The sequence below is a fragment of the Gossypium raimondii genome, chromosome 11, assembly GCF_025698545.1.
Source record: "Gossypium raimondii isolate GPD5lz chromosome 11, ASM2569854v1, whole genome shotgun sequence".
NCBI lineage: Eukaryota > Viridiplantae > Streptophyta > Magnoliopsida > Malvales > Malvaceae > Gossypium > Gossypium raimondii.
Window position 1 is genome coordinate 7,858,395 of NC_068575.1, and position 20,960 is coordinate 7,879,354.

Here is a 20,960-nt window from a genome sequence, read left to right on the forward strand (position 1 = left end):
ATGGAATGTTATAAAATGTTTGGTATTAATAAATTTAATTGAATAATTGTATAGATCGAAAATTAAATCAAACAGAAGATAATCGGGGAAAAGAAAAAATTGTCAGTTAGTCCTTAAAGACTTGGTTGTTTGCTGTTTTGCCATGTAAGTTCGTATGGAACTTACTATTTTTTTGATTTTAATGTTGAATTGTATTTATTTTATTTATAATTTAGGTTATTAAGGAATGGATGAATTAGGAATCAAATGGACAAAATTGCATAGTATGAAAACTATATTATTATGAATAGGTACAAGGTACCAAAATGGATATGGAATGTTTATAGGATTTGTAACATGTGTACTATTACAGGGCTTGAAATGATACGATTACAATAATGAAGCCCATGTGAACTTAGTAAAAGATTAAGATACGTATGGCATGCCATTAGGGTTAAATACGAAATTGATCAGAGATTTACATTATTATACGAGATCTAGAATTTGTTGCATATTCTCAGTTTATACGTATCATTGATTTACCTAAGACTGGTAACCTCGATACGATGTCAGCTTGTGTGAGCAAAACGTTCTCGTGTATCTGAGTTTGATTTACTATAGTTATCTTGGGCAAAATCCTTAATCTAATAGAGATGGAAATATTGAGATGGTTTGAATATAGATTGGATTGTACGTGTTTACAAAATGAATTGTTGTATATAAATTCTTACTTATTGATTATGTTATGTATATGTTGGACTAACCTATTTGGTTAAATATGATGATATGTATTTGTTACTACAAAGTATGCCAAAGGATGCCATATTGAATGCCAATTTGTTTAAATGTCTAGCTTGTTGAAAGGTTAAGGTAAGTGTAAATTTATTATGAACTTTCTAAGCATTCAATATGCTTACCCTGTTGTTTTTCCCTTTCTTTGTATATCGTCACTTTGCGGAACGTGTCAAGCGGATCGCCTTCAAGCTTACACTATCCTGTTTTTGAGCCAATAGCTTTTTTTTCATTTTAAGCCCGGAATTGTGGCATGTATATAGGTGCTTTGTATATGTTAACTTTGAATGTTGAACATAGTTTGAAAACTTACCTAATGTATGGTTTTGGAAATGTTAATGTCTAGACGAAATGGTATGTTTTGGTAAATGGTCTGAGTTGTGTATATAGCAAATGAAATGGCATGTTTGGATGTGATTTGACATTGAGAAAGTTGGTATTTGGAGAATTGTTTAATATGTATGTCATGATATTGGAATGATGTGTTTAATGGTTGAATATGTGATATAAGTTTATATGAAGTTAATTGTGGTTATTTGCACTTGAATGGTATGTGTTTGTAGTGTTTTGGTGTAGGTGAAGTTGGTCATTTATGCACAAATTAATGAGATTATGTAGAAACTTTGAAATAGGTACCAAATGACTCAAATCTTACCAAAAATAGTGTCCTAATCCCGACGAGCAATCTTCCTCATCGCAACATCGGTCGATAGTGAGCCACGTCGCGACGTCAAGTGGCCTAAGGTCACAACGTGACATACTGTTTTGACAATGTCATAGCATAGAGGAAGTGACATCATGACATCGACCTTGAAGTTTTAAAACTTTGCAATTTGGTCATATTTCGTGCTTGGGGTGTCAAAAGAGCTTTCATGAGCTCAAATGAGGCTCAAATTTGATTGTTTATCATAATTTAAAGGCAATTTCCCCGACAACAAATGTGGCATCCCGTAGTCCGGATCGGCGATCGAGTTGGACGAGGGGTGTTCTAGAGTTGATGGTTGATCGAACCAAATTTTTAATCGAATAATCTTCTTTGTTATTCTTGAGCTTATGATGATTGAAAAGTGGAATCCAAATAAAAAAGCAAATAGCACAAGATAATATAAAACCCCCTAAACTAGGGTTTTTCATTTTTTTTATTTCTCTTCTCCTAGTCGAGTTAATGAACACCTTAAATTAATAGATCTTCGATTATAATGACAACAATGATTAGCAATCATAAGCATTACTTAGATTTAGAATAATAATAAAAACTACCAATTTGATTTATGCACAAGAAATTGCATAAAACAAATCTCCTTAAATTGTGACAAAGTTTCTCTAAACCAAGGTTCATATTTATAAAGAGCTTTTGAAAGAGTTTAATCTTCATTTGGAATTCAACTTCAAACATAATCAAAATACGAGAGTCATTCTTCAAAAAGAAAACACAAGTCATTATTTACATTAAAAAAAACCTATCATATGTGTATGCATGTGGAAACTACATATTTAAAATACAGATGTTCATTTAAAAACAATATGCAATAAATAATGAAGCGTATGAATTGAAACTAAAATATATTGAAAAGTAGTGATTAAGCATGTGTTTCAAAAAGGGAATCAATACGCAGATCAATTAGTAAGCTTGGCAATTTATATGCCCTTTGGACTCTATGTCATCGACGAAGTTCCACAAAATTTAATTTAGTACTTATTTGTTGATATTTTAGGGTGTTGGGAGATTGGATTTGGAAAACGAAGCAGAAAATAAGTTTAAGAGAAAACCAAAGTTTTAATTTTTTTTTTCAAAATAAGAACTTGGTAGTGTTATCTAAAGTAATAAATATTTAATCAAATTTCGTTCCTTTTAATTCGTCTAGGATGAGCGCTTCAACCGAGTGGTCTTCTCTGATATCTTCAAGCTTACGTTTGCTGAGTGTGGACTCGCTTCGAATCTGTAACAGCCCAATTTTCAGTAGTGTCAGAATAGTGATTTGAGATCACTAAATCTGATGAAAACGTTAGAAAAATTTATTAATTAATAATTATAAGTTCAGTGTGATTTTAGAAATATTTTTAAATTAGTGAATTTTGTGATTTAAAAGAAATTATTAGGCAAATTGGGTCAAAAACGAGGTATCGAGACCTCGATACCATAAACTGAGTTGTAAATATTTTTATAAATATTTACGGAGTGTCATTAGGGTAGTATTAAAGTTTCGTTAAGCATTTTAATGTTCCGATGGTTAATTGATTAAAAGGACTAAATTGCAACAAGGGTAAAAGTTTAATTATAGATTAAAGAAAAGTTAAAAGGACTAAATAGGTAAATATGCCAAGTCCCATAAATGAGGCGGCATATGCATGATAAAATCTGAGATTTTTTGAAGTATATTATTATTTATTATATTGTAAATTATATTAATTATATTATATTATTATATTTCAAATAAATAAAATTATTGACAAATGCATGGTGTATATGATGACATGTGGAAGAATGAAATACATACATATTAGTAATGATTACATATTTACTTATTATTTAAGTAAGAAATATTATATTATTATTTTATTGTTATTATATTAAACTAATTTAATAAAAGAAATAAAAGATAGAAAAGAGAAATGGAAACAGAACAGGCAAACGAAAACAGGGAGAAAGGAAAGAAAAGAAAAGGGAAGGAAAGAAAGAAAATTTGAGGTTTCAAGGTTTCAAGCTTAATTGGTAAGTCAAATTAAGTTATTTTCTTATAATTTTGAGTTTTGGAGTTCTAGAACAAAATATTTCATGGTTTATGTTGAAATTTGGGAAGATGTTATATTTCTAGACATTGATTATGTTGAATAAATGAAAGAATTAGGGTTAAATTGATTGAATTTCAAGTTAGAAGTTAGTAAAGGATTTAATTGTAAAATAAAGTGTAAGTTTTGAATAGTAGGGACTAAATTGAAAGAATCCCGAAATTAGGGATTTATGGTGAAAATGAAGAGTTAAAATGAGTTTTAGTAAGAATTAAGAGAGAATATGGAGTTAGATTGAGAAAATAAAATTAGTATTGATAAGGGATTAAATTAGAATTTAGGTAAAGCTTAGGTATAAATGGAAATGTTTTGATGAAATTGTGTTTTAATAATTTTAATTGTTTAATTACGTAGCTAATGTCGTGCAAGAGTCATTGCCGAGAAAGGAAAGGGGAAGGTGATCAAGGAGTGACTCGAGAAAATTTACGGTTAGTATTACCATAATTCGAATTTAATTATTAATTGTTAAAATTTAAATTAATATACATGATAAGAAAATTGAGGTGAGTATCATGATTGAATCGAATGAAATATATATATATATATATATATTTATATATACATATTGATATTGAATTTATTGATAGTAATTGTTGAATTTTGAATAATATGTTTAGTAAATAAAAATAAGGAGAATATCGATATTTAATTGAATGAATTAAAAATATGAATTGAATAAAAGTGAATTAAATTATGAATAAGTGTGAATACGTGAATTGAGTATTGACTGAAAAGTGGTTTGATTCGAATCGAGGTATGATTTGTGAAATATGTATTGGTGTTTGAATTGTATATTGATTTGAAAGTGGAAGTGAATTTGAAATAGAAAATATATTGAATCAAATGGTGATTAAATTGTATAACGATTTGAATTGAAAGTATGAGAAAGTGATTGAATTGAAATGTGATTCGGAAACCCTATTAACTAGTCGGGCTGAGTCGGATATAGTTGGCATGCCATAGGATTGGAAGTGTTCAGGGATACTTCGACCTTGAGTCGATGAGACACTGGGTGTCATACTGTTACTTCGGATAGATTCGATGAGGTACTGGGTACCAACTTACTTCGGCTTTGCCGATGAGACACTGGGTGTCAACTATTGCTTCGAACTATCCGATGAGGCACTGGGTGCCGTACTGGTGTGTTTGGTTGGATCCGTGTATCCGCCAAAGTCCGAGTCATGTTAATAGGGGGAAAATAAAAGAATTGAAGTAAGAAATGATATTGAATTATGAATTATGTGAATATTTGAAGGTATATGGATTGGAAATTAAAAGCAATTTGAATTGAAGTAAATTGATTTGAAATAAGACATTGAATTGAGATGTGAAAATGGAATGTGAGAATTATGGTTCAAGAAACAAATAATGATAAATTTTATGAAATAGTTTTGGTAATATGAAATGATGTAAAATGACAAGTGAAAATAAAATGATTTGAAATAGTGAAATAATATGTGAATTTAATTGAATACAAGTTATTGAATTTTATTTATGGATTTAATGTGTAAATTGAGTGTTAAAAGATTATAAGTGTAAAATTGAATATAAATAGAAATGATAATGAATGAGTTGATGAAATGATTGAGTTTGTATGGATTGGAATGAGTTATTAGAATGAGATGTTGAAAATCCAATAAAATTTAGATAGTGAAACAAGGTATGAATACAATTAAATATAAGATTGAAATATTGCTTATTGTTATTAATGATCAAGTTGATTTAAAGTATGAGGCAATTAACGAATAATTGTAGACATAAATTAAATGTATATAAATTATCGATTAAAGTTATTAATTTGAATTATGGTAATACCACTGAGTATTCCCATACTCAGCGTCGGTTGTTTCCGTGCAGCGAGTTAGTAGAAAACCGTTGTTCGGTCCAGCATCCGAGTAATCCCGACCTCGAGAGAATTTAGCGATGTATTTTTCTTTTGATAACGTGGCATGTACCTAAGTAATGTTTATACCTAAGTGATGTATAGGGATTAGTCAATTTGAATGTTTGTATCTATGATATTGCTAAAGGAAGATGTGTGAGTATGTGATAATGTTTGGCTTTTAAAATGGTTAAGTATGGATATGTTTGGTAATATGTATGTTTAGATGATAAATCATGCATGGAAATCATGAAAGAGTAAAAATTTGTAAAGAAACAGATTTCAAGCAGCTACAGTGATGTGACTTTGAAAAATCACCTAGGATAGTATAAAATTAATTAGAGGGTGAATGATATATGGAATTAAAGCTTGTTGAGTCTATTTTCATGGAAAAATAACGGTTTAACAAAACAAATTTTATATTTTGAGATATGAGAACTTTAGTGAGACAGGGTCAGAACTGTTTTTGGAGTCCTCTGTTCTAAGTTTAGAAAATCATTATAAATTGCACAAAAATGGTTATGAGTTGTAGTTTATATCTATCGATTCCTTATTGAGTATATTTTCTGTAGAAATGAGTAATAACTTCATATGAAAATCCTATAGTGAGAAAATTTATTTTTAGTGGCAAGAGGTCAGGACAGTCAAGTGGTAAAATAGGGGAGACTTTAACTAATAAACTGTACTAATTGGCTGAACCAAAAATTCTGAAAATTTTATAGTAGGAATATATATGAGTCTAGTTTCAGGGAAAATTTTCGGAATTAAATTTCGAGTCCCGTAACTCGATTTATAATTAATTTAGTAACTGCTGCGCGATTAGTCAGATTGCTGTAAATAGTGAAATTAATTTTCAAAACAAGTTTTTATGCTTCGAATTAGTAAGATAAGCTAAGTAATGCCTCGTACTCGACTCCGGAAACGGTCTCGGGTAAGGGGTGTTACAGAATCAGAATTTTTTTTCACAAAATTTACCAGTAGGGTAATTTCATAATTTCTCTAAACTTCTATGGTCAAGTTGTAAAAAAAATATCTCTAGAAATTTTCTGAAATAATTTCTTCAGAGATTTTTCTCTCTAAAACTTTTCTTGAATTCAAGTGTGTGAGAATAATGACCTAAGGCTCTCTTTATAAAGGGAGAGTTTAGGGAGAGCTCAACCAAAATTGAAATTACTTAGATTAATATTAAATTAATAAAATACTATCAAGATAAAAATTAAATCAAATTTAATAACTCACATTAATATTAAATTAATAAAATACTATCAAGATAAATATTAAATCAAATTTAATAACTCACATTAATATTAAATTAATAAAATACTATCAAGATAAATATTAAATCAAATTTAATAACTCACATTAATATTAAATTAATAAAATACTATCAAGATAAATATTAAATTAAATTAAATATTAAATTTATTAAAATAATATTATTTTTGAAAAAGTTAATTTGAAATCAAGTTGCCTGGTAGAGTCCCACTAGGAGTATAATTCTTCTACTGCTCTACCGTCGAAGAACCATCATTGCCGACCATCTTCCAACCGTCGTGCATGATGGTGCCATCGTCGTCACAATTGTTGGGAAATGTGCACATATTGTAGTAAACATGTAATTATTTTTTATTTATTTGAATGATGAATAAATAAATAAAGTTAATTTCACATTTGACTATTATGTTTTTTATATTTTTTGTCTTCATATTTTGCAAGCATAGCGAAATTGTGCCAATCAAATATTAGCTCATTGATTGTCTAAGTTCAAATTGAAGATAAATGGCATTGTAAGAACGTTTACATTGTGAGAAAGACAACTTACTTTAGTATATAATCTAAATGAGTTTGTAATCCCGTAAAAGAATCAAAGTGAGCATTTGATTCAAATACTAAGAAGGATTATTATGTCGTCTACAATTCTAATTTGGGAGATAACTAGTGTTGGCTATTGGAGCAGTTGATTCCACGAGTAGAGACATAGATGTATTCATTGGTAGAATGATACATTAGGCTAGACCCAAGATGAATTAATTCTGATTCCGTTTGTGAATTAATTCACTTGTGATGTTCATGGTGTGATTTACCTAAATCCTGAGTTAGTTACTAACCATGCGTATGCAACTCATGTGCTTTGATATAAGTGTAGACTTATACTCTAAAGATAATTGAGCCCATAGCCGATATGTTGGGTACATACCTTATGTGACTTTTGATGAATTTTTTGCAATTTGATCCACACAGCCTCAGAGAGTTACATGGTCTGAACACACTGTCGTATGACCCCTGTTTTGCATGTTTGTCTTGGTCTTTTGAAAATGTTGCAATATGATCATTGTTTGTCCTCGGGTCAACTCTAGAGCTCATGTAAGCTCATTTAAGACTCAAGAAAAGTTTTAAAATGATATTTCATGATTGAATGGATTAAAGTAATTGAAATTTTGTCTGTTAATTGTTTATAATTGTTTCATTTTGTATTGTAGTATCCCGTAACTCGATTTCAGCGACGGGGACGGGTGAGGGGTTTTACATGTTGAGCTAGTGGAGGGATTAATCGAACATATACAATTAGGCTCGAGTAATCGCAATTATGTCCAGAAGCATCGTTTTGATAATTTGCAATTTATTTAATCATGGAGTCAGCCCACAAGAAGTACCATGATTGAAAACTCCTTGTTGTATACTATTTACGAAAGCAATTCATTCAACTGCTTTATCCAATGATCTCGTCATGTGTGTGTTACCTTCATATGACATCATTGATTCTTTTGAGTTAAATTTGTTCACTCAATACCATCCTATTTTATCTTATTGTCATCATTGTGTCTTATTAATGATAAATATGATCACTGTTAACTAATGACTGTGATAAATTGCTCGTTCGAGAATAAGCAACCTGTAACCATATTTCATATTTATCAATTCACATAATGCCAATGAAAAGATATCGCTAAAATCGAACTATAAATTCTATTATTGCTAGTAAAGTCATGCCATACACAAGTCATGTACCCAACATATAGGTTATCGACTCGATCATCTTTTAGAGCATAAGCCTCCACTTATTTCAAAGCATAGTAGTTACATTCGCATGGTCAGTGACTAACTCAGGATTTAGGTAAGTCACACCACGAACGTCACAAGTGAATCAATTCACAAACGAATTCAGAATTAATTCAATTTGGATCCAGTCCAATGTATCATTGTTCCAATGAGTACATCTATGTCTCTACCCGTGGAATCAATTGCTCCGATAGCCAACACTAGTCATCTCCCTAATTGGAATAGTAGACAACATAATAATCCTTCTAAGTATTTGAATCAAATACTCACTTTGATTCTTTTACGAGATTACGAACTCATTTAGATTATCTACTGAAGTAAGTTGCCTTTCTCGCAATGTAAACGTTCTTAAAGTGCCATTTATCATCAAATTGAACTTAGACAATCAATGAACTAATATTTGCTTGTCATAATCCCGTTATGTATGCAAAACATTAAAGACAAAAACACAAAAGATATAATAATGAAATGTGACATTAACTTTATCTATTTATTCACAATTCAAATACATAGAAAACAGTTACATGTTTACTACAATATAGACATATTTCCCAACATGGGGATCTCGGTACCATGAATGTGTTCAACTAGTATTTAGGTTTGTGCTTACTTTTTGTACACTCTATAAAAATAACACATGAGATATGTATAATATTAAAATAAAAATAGATTAATTTGTGAGTAAAATGAAATTTAAATGCATAAATACATCATAGTATTATTGAATACTAAGTGCACTACAATCGTTTATCACGTTGTTGTTATCAATCTTGAGTTAGTGTCGAGTTTACTTTTAACACCAACTCAATCAATAATATTATCAATATAATAAAGTATGCATAATACAATTAAAAGGTAAATATTATATTAAAATAAACATTTGATTTAGTGGTAAAACTAATTTATTTTAATGGTTATTGATTAAATAATACAAGTTCCAATCTCCTGTAAATTTTTTTATTAATTTTTTAAAAAATAATAAAAAGGCTAAAATATTCTTAAATAATATAATTTATTTTAATTATAAAATAACATTTACAGCAATAGAAAGCTTGCCTAAGAACCCATTGCCAACCTCCCCAGGGTCGATTGGTCTTGCTTGGGTGGTAAGGCACTTGGCCCTTATGCCTTGGGCCAGTGGATTAAAGAAGCCAATCACTAATTAAACATAATGTTAATTTTAAAATTTAATTTAATCTGTATAACTAAATATTTTTACAAAATCTAATTTTGGTCTGTAAATTTCTTTTTTCTTTTTCTTTCCATACCTGGGAGCAACTTTTTATCTGGTAGAGCAAAAAGCCCATCCAAATCGTGTACGATATTGCAACGCCTCGAGAAAAAAAATCAGGTTGATAAAATTAATAAATTACAATAAAAATATAAAATATTTACAAAACTAAAATGTATTATAAATTCTTTTAAAATTAAAAAATAGTAATAAAAATTTAAAAAAAATCAAGACAAGATGATATCGATCTAATTCGAGAAAATTTTAATTAAAAAAACCTCACCCATATTTCTTTTAGTAGCAAAATATTAGAAAAATTCAATTAGAATTAAACTATAAAAATTTACTATGTAACCGAATCTGGTCATCAACCTTAACAGAGGAACACAAGAATTCATGGTATGACCCACTCAGAGTCAAAATTGGTGTTTAACCCAAGTCAAATTTCTATCCTTCTGACTACGTTTTCACAATGGAATATGTCCCCCTATTCAATGGATATTCTCTTCCCTTTTTCATGTTTTTCTTTTAGGTCAATTTTTAAAAAATTTTATTTTAAACATTTAAAAGAATTATAAAATAGATACTCCCGTTAAAATTACTGATGGAGTGATCAAAATGAATAAATTTTGTAGCATTAAAACTTATTCATGATTTTTGTTTGTAATTATAACGGGACTGACCAAAATGAGTAAATTTTGTAAAGTAAGTGTTCATTTTACAAACTCTTTCTTTTGGTGCCTAAAATATTTTTTTTAAAAAAATTGATTGATTAATTTACATTTCTTTTATTAATTATAATCAACATTAATCCTACAAGATGCCCAAAGATCAGCTAGTAAGGAAGATACAGACATTGAGATGGAAGTGGCAACAAGTGGTGGGTCACCTCGCACCGCAATGGCCTTCATTTTCTTATAGTGGTGGGTCACCTCGCACCTCTTTTCCTGTTCATTCATTGAGTTCACCTAACAAAAAAAAAAAGGATTGGACATTTCCGATATCCGAACCACCTTCAGTGAAGTGCGACTCGGAAAGTCCTTGTCTAGACCTCCCCTTCTTCAATGAAGGATAGACGGAATCCGCTCATCCAGTCCCTAGAACACTTCCCAACACTGACTCGCTGGTTGGTTGAGAAATCTGCCTTTGTATCTGTAAATGGGAGGCATTAAACACAATCGGGTGCTCTGCAATCATCCAAACTACAAGCGAGGTTATTCATCTTACATCACTCTCTCCTTCTCCTACTCAACCATCAGATTCATTGTTGTTCCATGGTCAACAGAGGAAAGTCTTGGATCAACCTATTGCTCCCGAGATCAAAGCTAGACCGGAAGTTTGCACCAGCTGCTGCTGATATCCAATCCCTGCTACAAGTCAAAACCGTTGGCACCACAGGAAGAAATTACCTAATTATTATTGAAGCAAGTCGTTGGGTCCGTTCTTGGCCTTAATTTTTTTTATTGTTTTCTTGATATTTACCAAAAAAAGAAAAAAGAGGAATTCAATAAATTCTATTTTGGTGAGTCTCACTCTCAAGCAATAAACCATGAATTTTATGCATGTTTTTCTAATAGTTAAATCATGATGATTTGTCCTGGTTAAACTCCAGTATGGCATAATAATATTATTTTAAATTTGATCATATTTTCTTTTCTTTAATATTATAATGATAAAAGAAAAGAAATAATTGTTATTTAAACTAAATATTCTTATTAAAAAATGACAATGATGCAGTCGATTGAGTTTTAGCTTAATTGGCATAGGTATTGTTGTTAATACAAAAGAATGTGGGTTTGAGTGTACTGAAGCACATTATCCTCCTATTTATGGGTTGACGAGGGGTTATAAGTAATTTTAAGCATTGTATATAAAAAAAATATAATAAAATTATTATTTTAAAATATCAAACTGGATAAGCAATTTGAATTTTATTATTATTATTTTTATATAATGAAGAGGCTTACATCTTACATCCTTTTATTCTTACTCCTCGTCAATTCAAGTTTAATGGCAATTAATATGTTTTAAGCATTGATAATTATATTCCTCATCATGGTTTATATTACTAATCATTCAATTATTAATCAATTTTGGTCACACAATTATAAAAGGTTATAAAATATCATCAACCATTAATAATTGTTTTGATTACTTAATTATAAAAATTACAAAATAGTCATATGATATTAGACTAACTAATATCGATTCTTGTAAATATATAAAATTGAAAATACCCAAAATCTAAAATAATAATTTTCATATTTTCTTATTCTTTTAAAATTAATCCTTAATGTCACAAAAAAAAGCAAAATTGGGAAAAAAAGGAGAGAGAGACCAAATTACACAATGTGTAAATGTTGAGGGTTAGATTTTTAGATCCAAGACTAAATTGACATAATAGTAACTTTAACCTCAATATTTATAAATTATGTCAATTTAGTCAATTTTAAAAGTTACTATTATGTCAATTTTAAAAGTTGTCACCGTTAGCAAGATGGTGATAAAAAAAAGATAAAATTGAAGAGTTGGGTGACCAAAAAAGAAGTTTACTAAAAGTTGGGTAACTACTAGTATACTTTACCCAAATTCTAATCCAATTTTACCTTTTTACGGTTTTCTTTTTAGGTTAAAATATGCTTCAAATCCGTGTGCTGTTCTTACTTTAGTCCCTCTACTTTCATTTTAAAGAATTTAGTCTCTTTACTTTTTAGATTTCAAAATTTAAATTCAATTGTTTACGTCGTTAAAATTCTTTTGCTAAATTCAAGCTCATTACAACATCAAATTTTCGTTACATGACTACTAAGTTAGTATTTTTATTATTATTTCATAACATCAAATTAGTGACTTTAATAGAAAAATTTTAATGTTGTTAACAATTAAACTTGAATTTTGAAATCTAAAAAGTAGAGGGACTATATTCTAAATGTGCAAAGAGTACAAAAATTTAGTAGGAATAAATATAAATTATATTGTCGGTCAATTAAGTATTAGAATTTTATTTATTTTAGATACTCATTTCTAAAATTTTACAATTATCAACATTTAAAGGATTTTGTTAATTTGGTTTTGTATCTAAAAAGATAACAAATTTTACTTTCAACGTTTGTACAATTTGTTGAGGGGGAATCAATTCTCTTATTGAGAGAAGTCTTTAAAGTGTCGTTTTGGAACGTTGACGACCTTGAACAATAGAGGTATTGTCCTTGGGATGTCTATGCTTGGTTTTAGCCTCGAATTTTTATTTGTTCACATATCGGTCGACGTTCCAAAGGACCACACTTAAAAAAACTTCTCCTAATAAAGAACCGATTCTCCTCAAGACATTTTGTCAATTTGATTTCAATTCTTAAAAAAAATTTAAAAAATTAGTAACTAACCAAGTTCATATAATGGTTTCGTTTTTTTAATTAGGAGAGGAGAACGAAATTATTTGGGATCAAACCCAAGTTCTTATATGCCTAAAACATAGTACTCTTGCCACTGGACCAAAAAGTTGTTAGCTGTTTTATTTAAAGATCATATAAAAATATGAAAAACAAAAGAATATCATAATAATATTAAGTATACTTTAAAATAAATTATATTTTTGTAATTTCATAATCGAGATAATAACCTGATTAAAGGTTACATCAATTTAATAAAATATTTAAATATAATATTTATACTCTTACCGTTGATCAATATGAAAAATAGAAGAATCATCACAGTAATATTAAGTATACTTTAAAAGAAAATATATTTTTGTAATTTCGTAATTGAGGTAATGAGGTAATTAAACGTGACACCAACTTAATAAAATAATATTTATATTTTAAATAATATAAATTAAAACATTTTTTTATGATTTAACTAAATTTTATATCATCAAAATTGAATTAGGCCAAAAAAAAAAGGCCCCACCGACTTGAAATTGTGGTAAAATATAAGAGGAAGAGTTTAGATTGAGAGTATTTGAGTTGGAGTTATTTTCTATATGTGTCTGAGTTTGACTCACGGGGGCCTAAATTATCGTCACCGTTGAAACTCTAAACAGGACAAGTGGTGGACCTCAATGATAATATTATAATATTTCATGTCTATTTTAGTAATCTCATTACCCCTAATCCCTCATCCCCCTCTCTATAAATTCTCGCTGCCGTATTGCTTCCCCCATTGTACTCTCTCGATTTCTCTCTTTAATGAATCTCCAAATCGAAATTTAAGGCCAAAAAGACACAAGGGTTACTAATTAAATTAATCTTCCGCGAATATGTTGGTTTATCAGGATCTTCTCACAGGTAACTTTTTTCCTTCTGTTTTTGTATTCTTCGATCTTTCTTTTTGCTTATGTGCTTACTGTTTCTCCTTTTGCCTTGGATTTTAACTGTTTTTTGGGTAATTCCTTTTCTGGGTTTAGTTCAATTTTTTCAATGCTTTCTGGGAAATTCCTTTTTCTGGGTTACCTTTTTTTTGTTTCCTTAAATTAGAAGAAAATATATTGAGTTTGGAGTATTGAGTTAAATGTAATTTGTTGCTTTTCCTATTGGTTTTTGTTCAATTTAATCAATATTGTTAGAATAAGCTGTTTTGATGATTTTTAACTTGAGATTCTTCTTGATGATTTTCAGGTGATGAGCTCCTCTCGGACTCTTTCCCATACAAAGAAATCGAGAATGGAATGTTATGGGAAGTCGAGGGAAAGGTTGGAATCTTTAATTCTTATTAACTCACAGTTTTATGTTGTGTTTTTCTTGTACTTTATGTTACTCCGACTTTAGTGTAAGTTTTTTCATGTATTTGGAGGATCTTCGAAGCTTGGGCGCGGGCAACAAGGTCCTAGCAACATAGCCCTTAAGTGGGTTTCGAGGAAACAATAGTTTTAAATGATCTGGTTTTATTTGATTTTTTAGTGGGTTGTTCAAGGAGCTGTCAATGTAGATATTGGGGCTAACCCTTCTGCAGAAGGTGCTGATGATGATGAAGGTGTTGACGATCAAGCCGTCAAGGTTGTGGACATCGTCGACACTTTCAGACTTCAGGTAAAATTAGCTGCAATTCTCTTTTTTTTTTTTTTTCACGATTATAACTTGGAAGTTTTCAATATCTAATCTAAGAATCCTATTATTTCGATTTACAGGAGCAACCTGCTTTTGACAAGAAGCAGTTTGTGACCTTCATGAAGAGGTACATCAAGAACTTGACACCCAAATTAGAGCCTGAAAAGCAAGAGTCTTTCAAGAAGAACATCGAGGGGGCTACTAAATTTTTGATGTCGAAGCTTAAAGATCTCCAATTGTAAGCAACTTGTGTATTTTAAAACCGAATTTTAGAATCAAACCATTGTTTCTTATCATTCGAGTTCAATGTTGTTGTTGATGTTTGCAGTTTTGTGGGTGAGAGCATGCATGATGATGGTAGCCTAGTGTTTGCATACTACAAGGACGGTGCCACCGATCCAACCTTCCTCTACTTTGCCTATGGCTTGAAGGAAATCAAGTGCTAAATGGAGTTTTCACCCGATACCGGACCGGCTTTGTTATACCTAAAGACTTAGTTTTAATTCTAGATATAAGGAGTTCTTAACTATCTATTTTAGTCTTTTTTATCTCTTTTAGGTCATATTTATAATGTTTGGTTTTTAAGGGTTATGAACTATTGGTTAAAGGATATGCTTGAGGAATAAAATTTACTGTTTTCGAGCATGTTATCTCTTATGAATTGTTGGGTTCTGTTGATGGGTGCGTTTGCATCGGCAAGTGGTATCTATGCTGGTTGCTGTGTTCAAGTTGTAATCCTCTTTTCAAGTGGGGGGCAACTAGCAAGATGCGGACTTTCCTTTATTCCATTGACCAATGGCCTAGACTTGGTTTTTTTATCTTTCTAGTTCCCAGTGGGTGGAATATATTATTATCTATATAATAGATAGCACCATACTCCTAGTATGGAAGAGTTTATCTTCAAAGGAGTCTTCTAAATACAATCATTGGGTTGATTTTGATTTAATAATTAAAACAAAATGTAGTGTAAATAAAAGGGAAAATTGAAAACAAAAGCCTAACATGATTACATAAGATTTTAATATTTGATACGGTATCTTTGGAAATATTTGAACTCTTATAATACAATCTTTTAATATTTTTACAGTTTAAAAATTTACCATATCAAATAATTTACCTAATAAGATAGGGAACTGTCAAAGCTTCCAATAAATTCCAAATCGATGCAAAATGCCAGCAATGATAGCCCAGAAGAGGATCTCTGCAAATATAACATATAATAAGATCCCTACCCTTCTTGAATTCCAAACCCCTATGAATATGTGCTTTTCAATCCAATAAACCTGCCATTCCCATTGCCATTGGTAAAATTACGAAGCAAAAACAGTAGGGAAAATGGAAGAAAAAAAAAGGATCAAAGACGATTCAATTCCAAAGAGAACCCCACCAATGTATTATGTGGATCCTCATAATACCATCCATTTATGAAGCCTGCAAAAATCCCTTCAGCTGCCATCACATAAACCAGCATTGCATTCATGCCAATCCATTTTAATGGCACAAACATGTACTTCAAACCCCATATATCAACCTGCCCATCCAAAATTTTTTATTACTTCATATCATCACCATAAGTTACAATACTGACAGATATAGTCATACCAGAATATATATGGCTGAGAAAACAAGTGCTGCTGCTCCAGATGTAACACAAACATAGCTAAATGTATATAGCTGTTTATTCAAAGGAATTGCTGTAATCCAAAAATAAATAACAAATGAATAGATGAAATATTTATAGGTTTTCTAACAGAGGTCTGATGCTTGTTTCTCACCATGAGTAAAATGCAGAACAATTCCTAGAATGAGGAGAGCAAATCCCATCATGATCCATTGCTTCAGTCTTTCGGAATGACCCTGCAATAAAAAATTTCATCGAAGACCCTGGAATCGAAAACCAAGGACCATGCATCGATACACTAACCTTCAAATGTACAAGCACATGTCCAAAATGAACTCCAATGATTGTAGACAGCACAGCAGATATTGAACTTCAATTAGCATATGGAATGTATTAATTAGGTTGACGATATTGATGACAAACAATACTACCCAAAATTCATACTGAACTAACAGACCTTAGAATTCCTTCAGGTTCAAAAGGTGCATGACACCATGATGGAGCATCATTTTTGAATGGCCCCTCGTAAGGGGAATTCTCGGTGCAAGCCTGCAACAGTGTAGGAAAGATTTCAGATCTGCAACTGTGTTATTCACTGTAAAGTATTTTAGTGATCTCAATCTAGAAACCACACCTTAGCTCTTCTCCATGCAGGTTTTAGGTACAAGTGATTGATCCCCAAAATTTCCCTGTCAATATATCCCACTGCATTGCAAGGAGGATTGAGTTTTCCTCTCACATTGCAGTCTACCTAAAATGGAACACAAAATCTTAGTAACTACAGATAAGTTTTTTAATTCCTTTGGCATGAATGCCCCACCCAGGAGATTAATGGCAACCGAGGCTTACTGTGAAAACCCTCCCATAAACAGCACTCTCCTTATCATGGACAGCGAACTGCCAGTCTGGAACATATATCCCGTAAAGCATGGCCAAGTATAGTATAAGTATGCATGCACCTAACAGCCTGGAGATTTTAAGAAACCGAGAATTAGCTAGTATTCGTTCTGACAGTAGAAATATGATCATAAATGGGAACTTAATCACTCACCAATGCCAACAATATAACCTAAACACAGAGCAATAGCCAGCTGCAATATCATTGGATTGTGCATCTTTCAGAAAAATCTCAGCAAGTGCCACCACCAAATATGCAAAAGCAATTCTCTACAACAAGGTAAAAATGAATTATTTCTCCCTAAAGCCATTCTTGAAGTGTACTAAATTGTGCAATAAAAATCAGAAACATATATACCTGCAAAATGCCACAAAACCTTATCATTTGCATATCAACACCGTATGTTAGCTTGTCGGGAGCATGCGAAAACCCTCCTACATGATGCAAGGACTCACAGAATTTGCATAATTGTATTAAGATAGAAGAGCTTCTCAATTTGAAATAATGATTGCTGCAATTTTATATGCTAATATAAGCTAAATTTGTTAACCCTATAATGTGAATTATACCACCAAAAACCTTCATTTGTTAGATGCTTCCCAGAAAAATGTGATAGATAGATAGATAGTACACCATGAATGTGAATACCCTAAGAAAACAGGAAATGAACCCCAAAGTCTCTATCACAAATTCAAACAAAAAAAAACCAACCTTGTAATAACAGACCCCAAAAGAGGAGCTTTAGAGTTCTGAAAACCACCTTCTTGACAGCTTTGCCTTTACTTGGTATTCTCTACAAAAGGTATTATTAACATAATTAATTTGAAGACAATATCACATCTGCAATAATTATTAAGTCTCTCAGAGGAAGAAAAAAAAGAAGGCATTGAATTGCTGTAGGTAAGACCAAACCTACCTTAAGAGCAAGAGGAATGGCCATGCCAACAATGAAAAGAAAGAAGGGCATAACAAAATCAGCAAGGTTGCAGCCATGCCATGGTGCATGGCCAATCATAGGCCACTCTCCTCCAGCATCATCTACTAGAATCATCAGCTACAAAACCACAAATCTTCAGTTAAAAGAAAGGCCTTACCTTTTTTTTAATGTAAGAAAAAAAATGAAGTGTACCGCTACAGTAAGGCCTCTGAAAATGTCCAGTGAGGCAACTCGCAGAGTTCTATGAGGCTTTTGAGCTGAGATTTCAGTCTCGGGGATGACCATAGTATGGTCGTCAACAGGGTCTACCTTGATTTCAGCCATTCTTTTTCCTTAATAGAGAGCTTGGAGCACCCAATCACTTCCAGGATGATAAGATGGTGATTGCAAGGAAAACTAGTCAAGAAGAAAGGAAGAACAATAATTATAGTTGAATAATATCCTGTCTAAATTTATTTTATTTTTATAACCTTTTTGGGAATTTTGTCTCTGGGTAAGTGTGCTGACAGTAACCTTTGTTTATCGACGATCGTAGGCTGAGAAACATGTTCGAGGTGGTTACTTGCTTCTAGAGGTGCTCATGGGCCGGGTTGGGTTTGGGCCGGGCCTATAAAAAATTTCAGCCCAGGTTCTAGGAGCCTGGCTCAAAATATGGGTCTGAAATTTTGTCCAGGTTCGACCCGAAAAAAATTATAAGTTCGGGTCCGGCCCATTTTTTAATAAATACAAAAAATTTATTTTAAAAATTAAAAAAATATTTTAAAAATATTTTAAAATTAAAAAATAAAAAAAAGTATTTTAAAAATATTTTAAAATTAAAAAAATTTAAAAAATAAAAATATTTATTATACGGCCCGGCCAAAAAAGTGGTGCCCGAGGCCCGGCCCGTTTTCTAAACGAGCCTCGTTTTTTTGTCCAAGCCCATATTTCGGGCCTATATTTTTACCCAAACCCTCCCATATTTCGGGCAGACCATCGGGCCAGGCCGAGCCGCCCGGCCCATGAGCACCTCTACTTGCTTCCATGTGTTCTGAATGGAGACAAAGTTATATATTTTTTATGCATAAATAAAATAATGTCATTTGATTAAAATTTAAAGATAATAAAATATTATTATACACTCATTTTTTCTAATTTAATTTAATTTTAATTAAATTATTTTTAAAATTATAAACAAACATCTTTTCTTCTTTTATAAATTTTAATCATTGTGTTTTTTCCGTAAGTTAATATTTTTTATTTTTATGTAACCAATTTTAAAAATTAATAATTTTTATGTAATTTTTTTCATGACGTTGACACATAATTTTTGTAATTATTTTACCTTCGAACTTTGAACTAAAACCCTAAATCTTAAACTTTAAATCTCATGGTTCAGGGTTTAATTTAGGATTTAAAGTTTAGGGTTCAGATTCAAGGTTTAATGGTTTGAGCTTGGGTTTGGTGTTTTAGGTTTATGGTTTATGGTTCAAGATTTTAAATTTAGGGTTTAGTATTTAGGATTTAGATAAAAATTTACAAAAATTATGTGTCGATGACATGTAAAAAAAATTTGTTGAAATGTTATTAAATAATTAAAATGGGACCATGAATAATGTGGTAGGAATGGTTCATCAAATAATTTATCTGTGGTTGAATGTAGAATAATAATTTTATGTCTTTAAAATTTGAAGATGTTGCAAAATTTTATTGATGCCTAAAATCTTTAGCTTTTAGGATCACAATCTAAGTTATTCCTAATAAGATATCATCACTATTTCTTTCACTTTGCCTCTTATTTCATTTTTCCATAATTAACTATGAACTTGGGATATTACTAATATTTTGGGTAAATTACACTTGCAATCACTTAATTATCAATACTTTTTCATTCATAACTATAAAAAGTTACTAAATGGTCACTTATCTATTCGAATTTTTCTTTTTGTCACCCAACTATTCAAAATTTTCCTTTTAGTCATTATTCATTAAATTACTAATGAAAAGATAACTTGACAGGTTTTAAAAATAGCATGATAGCAACTTTAACCTTCTACATTTATAAATTATGTCAATTTAGTATTGATTCTAAAACAAATTAACCTTAACATTTACACATGGTGTAATTTGCTCTTTTTTATTTTTACATTTTACATTTATTTGTGACGTTGAGTGTTGATTTCAAAATAATAAGAAAAGATAGAAACTTATTATCTTAGATTTTCGGTGTTTCTACTTTTGGTATATATTTTATTTAATTTAGTTGATAGATATGTTTTTTAGCTTTTTAGGTGAAAGGATCTCAAAGAAAAGCAAAATTGAAAGAAAAAAAAGACCAAATTACAACAGTGAAGGTTAATTTTTTTTTTTAGAATCAAAACTAAATTGACACAATGTATAACTATTGAGCATTAAAGTTGCTATTATGCCAATTTTAAAAGCTCCCATATCATCTTTCCATCAACCATTTAATGATTAGTGACCAAAAAAAATTGAACAGTTGGGTAAGAGTGTTTAAACGTTCGGTACGGTTAATACTCGGGCCAAACTACCATTAACCTAATCAATTAAAAATTTAAAACCTGTTATAAAATAAAGAAAGATGGAGAGAATAAAGAACAAAGAAAATATGAAAGCAATAGAGAATGTACTTTATTGATAAAAATGGATGATTACAATGCTTCATTAGAGTTTCTATTTATAGGCATAAGAAGTATAAAAGAAGTAGAGATCTAATTCTAATAATTAC

General features: G+C 30.6%; 2 protein-coding genes and 2 long non-coding RNA genes across 5 annotated transcripts; 3 read left to right on the forward strand and 1 right to left on the reverse strand.

Moving 5' to 3' along the window:
* Nucleotides 1-3,402: 3,402 nt before the first annotated feature.
* LOC128034674 (uncharacterized) lies at nucleotides 3,403-8,257 on the forward strand. The gene is made up of 3 exons (XR_008190813.1): nucleotides 3,403-3,484; nucleotides 3,916-3,989; nucleotides 7,924-8,257. It is a non-coding gene; the product is annotated as an uncharacterized LOC128034674 (long non-coding RNA).
* Nucleotides 8,258-10,575: 2,318 nt separating this feature from the next.
* On the forward strand, nucleotides 10,576-11,260 carry LOC105761056 (uncharacterized). The gene is made up of 2 exons (XR_001123601.2): nucleotides 10,576-10,947; nucleotides 11,020-11,260. It is a non-coding gene; the product is annotated as an uncharacterized LOC105761056 (long non-coding RNA).
* Nucleotides 11,261-13,849: 2,589 nt separating this feature from the next.
* LOC105761055 (translationally-controlled tumor protein homolog) lies at nucleotides 13,850-15,421 on the forward strand. The gene is made up of 5 exons (XM_012578719.2): nucleotides 13,850-14,017; nucleotides 14,348-14,421; nucleotides 14,630-14,758; nucleotides 14,857-15,014; nucleotides 15,105-15,421. Exons 1-5 carry the CDS (start codon nucleotides 13,990-13,992, stop codon nucleotides 15,220-15,222), a joined length of 507 nt encoding a protein of 168 aa, XP_012434173.1. The 5' UTR covers nucleotides 13,850-13,989; the 3' UTR covers nucleotides 15,223-15,421.
* Nucleotides 15,422-15,759: 338 nt separating this feature from the next.
* Nucleotides 15,760-18,680, reverse strand: LOC105761053 (uncharacterized). Of its 2 annotated transcripts, none has more exons than XM_052624069.1 (13): nucleotides 18,425-18,680; nucleotides 18,212-18,349; nucleotides 18,007-18,088; nucleotides 17,653-17,729; nucleotides 17,449-17,564; nucleotides 17,247-17,364; nucleotides 17,032-17,148; nucleotides 16,855-16,946; nucleotides 16,701-16,767; nucleotides 16,552-16,633; nucleotides 16,379-16,470; nucleotides 16,164-16,307; nucleotides 15,760-15,977 (listed from the first exon to the last, which is right to left on the reverse strand). In XM_052624069.1, the coding sequence occupies exons 1-13, from the start codon at nucleotides 18,554-18,556 to the stop codon at nucleotides 15,894-15,896; spliced, it is 1,341 nt and encodes a 446-aa protein (XP_052480029.1). In that variant the 5' UTR covers nucleotides 18,557-18,680; the 3' UTR covers nucleotides 15,760-15,893. The 2 variants fall into 2 exon arrangements, with proteins under 2 accessions (XP_052480029.1, XP_012434169.1); XM_012578715.2 differs by having other exon boundaries at nucleotides 15,760-16,059; nucleotides 18,425-18,679.
* Nucleotides 18,681-20,960: the final 2,280 nt, after the last annotated feature.

What these genes read in the sequence shown, in the direction of transcription:
- LOC105761055 (XM_012578719.2), top strand. Translation starts at nt 13,990, where the DNA reads ATGTTGGTTTATCAGGATCTTCTCACAG. An exon ending in TCGACACTTTCAGACTTCAG is followed by an intron (nt 14,759 to 14,856) that starts GTAAAATTAGCT and finishes TTCGATTTACAG; the next exon opens with GAGCAACCTGCTTTTGACAA. An exon ending in AAGCTTAAAGATCTCCAATT is followed by an intron (nt 15,015 to 15,104) that starts GTAAGCAACTTG and finishes TGATGTTTGCAG; the next exon opens with TTTTGTGGGTGAGAGCATGC.
- LOC105761053 (XM_012578715.2), bottom strand. Translation starts at nt 18,556, where the DNA reads ATGGCTGAAATCAAGGTAGACCCTGTTGACGACCATACTATGGTCATC. An exon ending in GGTTTTGTGGCATTTTGCAG is followed by an intron (nt 17,565 to 17,652) that starts GTATATATGTTT and finishes ACCTTGTTGTAG; the next exon opens with AGAATTGCTTTTGCATATTT. An exon ending in ATGTGCTTGTACATTTGAAG is followed by an intron (nt 16,634 to 16,700) that starts GTTAGTGTATCG and finishes TTTTTATTGCAG; the next exon opens with GGTCATTCCGAAAGACTGAA.